Genomic DNA, 6385 nt, shown 5'->3' on the forward strand with positions numbered 1-6385 from the left:
GTTAGTACTTTCTGTTCCTTTCCCTTTGTTTGCTATTTGCATAGATATTTTTAAGTATTTTAAATTTATATATGCAGTACATTTAGTAATTTTTTTTTTTACATTAAGGGCATCAGATCTATGCAAAAACCACTTTTGCCAAGTAGGTCAACATGGAAAACCTTATTAAACACTATGGTTTTTTTCTAGACTGTTGTCTTGTCACCTTTAATCATGTTTCGCAACTACATCACTTTTAATCATGATGAGCTTTCTTTTATACAACTCTTGATCTTTTCTAAGCAATTATATTGCTTTGTTTTTATTCTCTGTTTTGGAGTTCTGAATTCTATTATTTTATAATATATTGATTTCATTAGAGTTAAATACCCAGTTTAAAAGGTTTTTATGGCCTTGAAAGTCAGTTCTTTCTAAATTATAAATCGGAAGTCACTGATACTTCAAATTTTCTGTTATATATTTTTCCTCTTAAGTGATACTAATCAATCCTAAAACAAAGTACACACATACACACACACACACACACACACACACACACAAATTAAAATCTATGGCTTTTTAATGGTTCTATAGCTTGGGTTCTCTACATATAAATGTGCCTAGCATAGTGCTTTGGACAGAGAAAGCAGTTAATAAATATTTGTCTAAGTGAATTGAATGGCTTTTTGTATTCTAGAAACAAGAGAAAGAAAATAGTATGCTGTGAAGGGAAATGCATGAATGAACATATTTAAGATTTAACCAAAGATGATTCTTTCTGGATTACTCTCAACTATCCGTTAATGGTATCTTTGACCCTCTAATGGCTTCTCAGTGGGCACCCCACATATGCTAGAAAACTTTTCTTTAGAACAGAGATTTTAAACTGTCTGTGCAACTCATTACTTAGTTTCTCAGGACTCAAAAATGTTTGGAAGCCACTCCAGGGGGTAAAGTAAGAATGGAGAGACAGGTGCAATATCAAGTTTAATATGGTAAACAAACATCTTCAACAAATGTAACTTAAATTTTAGATGGTTAGCAGAAATACTCTGGGAACAGATTTAGTAAATAATCTTATGTATATTTATCTACATAGAAATGAGATTTTTAGAGTTCTCCTAAGAGTTTAACTAAAATATAAGCCTACATAAGCAATTTGTTTGTTACTTGATTTCAAAATTCACTTCTAATGTTACAGGATTTAGAATAATAAATAACCAGTTTACCAAGAAAGGAAAATTTTCCTTTCCAATTAATTGAATTTGTGACCAATACTTGAAATTGTATGTAAATTTGTAATTTTATTATGCTGTGCTGTGATAGCTAAAAGATATAAAATCATTTTTACGTAAGTGTAAATTATTAAAGTTTTTTTGGTCTTTGTTTTTTCTTGATAATAAAGTACTATATTTTGTTTACTTGATTATAGACAAAAAGTTCTCAAACCATGACACCCTCTGGCACACAGAAAAAAGTCAAGAGAACTCTGCCAAATCCACCTCCTGAGGAGACTTCCACGGGAACTCAGCCGACATACAGCACAATGGGCTCAGTTTCCAGGAGAAGAATCTGCAGAACCAACACAATGGCACGAGCCAAGATTCTCCAGGACATAGACAGAGAGCTTGACCTTGTGGAAAGGGAGTCTGCAAAGCTTAGAAAGAAACAAGCAGAACTTGATGAGGAAGAAAAGGAGATTGATGCCAAGCTACGGTACCTGGAAATGGGAATTAACAGGAGGAAAGAGGCATTATTAAAAGAGAGAGAAAAGAGAGAGCGAGCCTACCTCCAAGGTGTAGCTGAGGATCGTGATTACATGTCTGACAGCGAAGTGAGCAGCACCAGACCAACCCGAATAGAAAGTCAGCATGGCATTGAGCGACCAAGGACTGCTCCCCAAACTGAATTCAGCCAGTTTATACCACCACAAACCCAAACAGAATCTCAGCTAGTTCCTCCTACAAGTCCTTACACACAATACCAATACTCTTCCCCTGCTCTTCCTACCCAAGCTCCCACCCCCTACACCCAACAGTCCCATTTTCAGCAACAAACTTTGTACCATCAGCAAGTTTCACCTTATCAGACTCAGCCAACATTCCAAGCTGTGGCGACAATGTCATTCACACCACAAGCTCAACCTACACCAACGCCACAGCCTTCTTACCAGTTACCATCACAGATGATGGTGATACAACAGAAGCCACGGCAAACTACATTATATTTGGAGCCCAAGATAACTTCAAACTATGAAGTGATTCGCAACCAACCCCTGATGATAGCACCTGTTTCTACTGATAATACATACGCTGTTTCCCATCTTGGTAGTAAGTACAATAGTTTAGACTTGAGAATAGGTTTGGAAGAAAGAAGCAGTATAGCAAGCAGCCCAATATCAAGCATATCTGCAGATTCTTTCTATGCAGATATTGACCATCACACTCCACGAAATTATGTCCTAATTGATGAAATTGGGGAGATCACAAAAGGAACAGCAGCATTAAGCACCACATTTAGCCTTCACGAAAAGGATCTGTCAAAAACAGACCGTCTCCTTCGAACCACTGAGACACGTAGGTCTCAAGAAGTGACAGATTTCCTAGCACCTTTACAGACTTCCTCCCGATTGCACAGTTATGTAAAAGCAGAGGAAGACCCAATGGAGGAGCCTTATGAGTTAAAGCTTCTGAAACATCAGATTAAACAAGAATTCCGTAGAGGCACAGAGAGCTTAGATCACCTTGCTGGTCTTTCGCATTATTACCATGCCGATACTAGCTATAGACATTTTCCAAAGTCTGAGAAGTATAGCATCAGTAGACTCACACTGGAAAAACAAGCAGCAAAACAATTACCAGCAGCCATACTTTATCAAAAGCAATCAAAGCACAAGAAATCACTGATTGACCCTAAAATGTCAAAATTTTCACCTATTCAGGAAAGTAGAGACCTTGAGCCTGATTATTCGAGCTATATGACTTCTAGCACTTCTTCTATTGGTGGCATTTCTTCCAGGGCAAGACTTCTTCAAGACGACATCACTTTTGGCCTCAGAAAAAATATTACAGACCAACAAAAGTTTATGGGATCATCTCTGGGCACATTAGGAAATACCATACGATCAGCTCTGCAGGATGAAGCAGATAAGCCATACAGTAGTGGCAGCAGGTCCAGACCTTCCTCCAGACCCTCCTCTGTCTATGGGCTTGATTTATCAATTAAAAGAGATTCTTCCAGCTCTTCCCTAAGACTGAAAGCTCAAGAAGCTGAAGCTCTAGATGTTTCTTTTAGTCATGCATCATCCTCTGCCAGAACTAAGCCTACCAGTTTGCCAATTAGCCAGAGTAGAGGAAGAATACCAATTGTGGCCCAGAATTCTGAAGAAGAAAGTCCACTCAGTCCTGTTGGCCAGCCAATGGGAATGGCCAGGGCTGCAGCTGGACCCCTGCCACCAATATCTGCAGACACCAGGGATCAGTTTGGATCAAGTCACTCATTGCCTGAAGTTCAGCAACACATGAGAGAAGAATCACGGACTCGAGGCTATGACCGTGACATAGCATTCATCATGGATGACTTCCAACATGCCATGTCAGACAGTGAAGGTAAATTGGGCCTCAAACTACCCTGTTGCTCTCAAAACTTAAACTCTTATTTTTCTGCATGTTTAATTTTCCGTCTCCAAGGATGTATTCTACTTTTCTTGGTGCGTCTTTTGCATGTTTACTTCAATTTTATTTATTGTAAATGGAAATTTTATCTTGTGTATAGATTTTGTAGCATGCTTTTCTTTATTTATTTTTAGCTTATTCTTTTATTGTTCTGTTTCTTGATTGTTTGCTTGATTTGTTTGTTGTCTGCTTTTCTAAAACCGTTTTCAGATAATTCTGTCAATAAAATATGGTCATTCTTTATATCTATAGTTGAAAAGTTTTTCATTGTATGTTTCTTTTATTTTTTAAAATGCATTTTAAAAGTTATTGGTCTGTTTCAGTTTCTTTCAGTTTGTAAAATTATTCAGGTTTAAAGCCATTAAGTACTATTCTGCTAGACTTTGTAATAGAGATTTGTCATTTTTATGAGATTAGTGTTCCTTAGTTCAGAGGCTATTCTCTTTTTGAGAACTTTTGCATAAGTCCTGATGTTAGTATAATGGAGAATTTTATAATTCTCTTTAAATAAAAGGCTTCTATTTTTTCTTTCTCTCTCATTATGAATGATAGTGTTATTGACAAATTTGTACATTTTGCTTACATGCAAGAAGGATTAACACAAAAATACTGAAAGTAAATAATATTGTGAGTTTGTATAAAGCATTGTTTCGATTTAAAATCAAAAATTTGTGACCTGGTTTTGCGATTTTAGCTATTTGGAGTTCAAGACTTCCTGGTATATCCATTTAACCTTTTCCTTGGCTTTGCTTTTTGTATCATTCCACATATTTTCCCTAAATTGTTTTGCTAGTTTTCATATTGAACAAGTGCTTCAAGACAAGTACACACTTAACTAAAAACTAGTTTAAAGTAGTTTTTCTCTTTGTTTGTTTAATTATATAGAACCATAAGGTTTTAGAAAAATATCTAGCCCAAGTCTAATTTTGAAGATGAGGGAAAAGTTGTACAGGAGTGTGAAAAGCCTCACCCATACCAAGAGGATTCATGACTCTTGGTTCTTTTTTTTTTTTTTTTTTGCCCCCCTCTGTAGTTGACATTTGAATGTAGGTGTGGTTTGAATCCTGAAAATAAAATATTTCTGATCAAATAAAATCATTGTTACTCCATGCCTTTTGAGACTCCAAAGAACTAAGCTAACGTGAACATCTCCCCTTTCAAATCTAACATCTTTCTTGAGGACTTGCAAAAAAATATTTGTTTTCATGAAAAGGATTTTTTTCTACTTCTGTATCTAGACACAGATACGATTTTAGAAATTTAAATGTAGATATTTAATGGAACTAGAGTAATCACTGGATCGGAATAAGAACAAACTGCTTTTCCTTGTGAAATTCCAATAGACTAGTCACTTTCTGATTTGTTTTCCTCTCTACAGGCTATTGGATTGACCATTAGTCAATTAAATAAAACACTCAATTTGTGTATTTTTTAAGTGAATTTTTTGAATGAATCTACATAGTTAAACAAGGTTTGTGATATTATGTGGAAAGTCTTTAACTTTTTTAACTTTTTTTATAATCCACATTTTATACACATTTTACACCTATAAAATGTCTGTTATAGAAGAGTGGAAAAAGCTCTTCAATAGTTATATCTGCAAAATAACAAAATAAACAAAAACTCTAGAGGGTGTGTGGCATAGCTAAATCCTAAAGTCTGTGTGTACGTGATGAGCATATATCTGGAAAGAATTTGGCAAATTCATATATTTATCACAGATGTTTTGTCAGCATGTTGCCAGATATATAGATGTTTCTAGACATCCCAATATGTGGCATTTATTTACATACAACCATATGAAAATAACTCAATGTTTTATTTCTTATTTATATGTTTGGTCATGTATACTCATAATCATCAAAGACTATGAAAAAATTGTTTGATAAAGTAGACAAGACTTCGTGCAGCATACAAAATTATGAAGTGTGTAAAAAGATTAATAGCAAAGAAGTAAACAATTTAAGTGAAATTAAACCAAAATTATATTTAAAAATTGAGCAGACAAGAAAATGATTCATAAAGATCGTCGATATAGAATTAGACAAACAACTATAACAAATTTAAATATATATGTAATATTATATATGTGAATTGTAGTGATTACCTTTCAAAGATATATGCAGTAAAATATACTTTTCTTTGCTTTTATATCACATAAACATATTACTTTTTTCTAGTGAGCAATGGCCTACTTTTTTTCTTTTTAAATATTGGATTCCTTGGGTATCTAAGCAAAAAAGTAGAAAGTATTTTTTCCAATACCTAACTCTTAACATTTATGAGTGTTAAGGTTGTTTAAATGGATGTTTTGCAAATATATGCTCTATCTGTATTTGAATGATACTTAAGATAACTTGAAGGGATTTTTTTGCTTTTTTGTTTTTATTGAAAGATAATTGATTGTACATATCTGTGGGGTAAAAGGTTGAATATCAATACCTGTGTGCAGTATGTGATTCTCCAATCAGGATAATTATTGTATTTATCATTACACGTGTAATTATTTTTCGTGGCCCTTTGCCAATTTCTTGCTAACTCCCTCTTCCCCTCCCCCTTTCCCTACTCTGGTGGCTTCAGTTCTGTTCTCTCCTTTTGAAAGTTCAACAAATTATTGTGATTGTTGTTTTTCTTTCTTTCTTTCTTTCTCTTTCTTTCTTTCTTTCTTTCTTTCTTTCTTTCTTTCTTTCTTTCTTTCTTTCTTTCTTTCTTTCTTTCTTTCTTTCCCTCCC

General features: G+C 34.4%; 1 protein-coding gene across 3 annotated transcripts in view; it reads left to right on the forward strand.

Annotated features, from left to right (window-relative positions):
• PCLO (piccolo presynaptic cytomatrix protein) overlaps positions 1 to 6385 on the forward strand; it is a 421017-nt gene that overhangs the window by 222791 nt on the left and 191841 nt on the right. For all 3 annotated transcript variants that reach the window (XM_008589167.1, XM_008563007.1, XM_008566033.1), the window contains exon 7: positions 1412 to 3587. In XM_008589167.1, the coding sequence (XP_008587389.1) occupies positions 1412 to 3587 (2176 nt within the window). The remainder of the gene's footprint in view (positions 1 to 1411; positions 3588 to 6385) is intronic.

The sequence above is a fragment of the Galeopterus variegatus genome, unplaced genomic scaffold, assembly GCF_000696425.1.
Source record: "Galeopterus variegatus unplaced genomic scaffold, G_variegatus-3.0.2 Scaffold0, whole genome shotgun sequence".
Classification (NCBI taxonomy): Eukaryota; Metazoa; Chordata; class Mammalia; order Dermoptera; family Cynocephalidae; genus Galeopterus; species Galeopterus variegatus.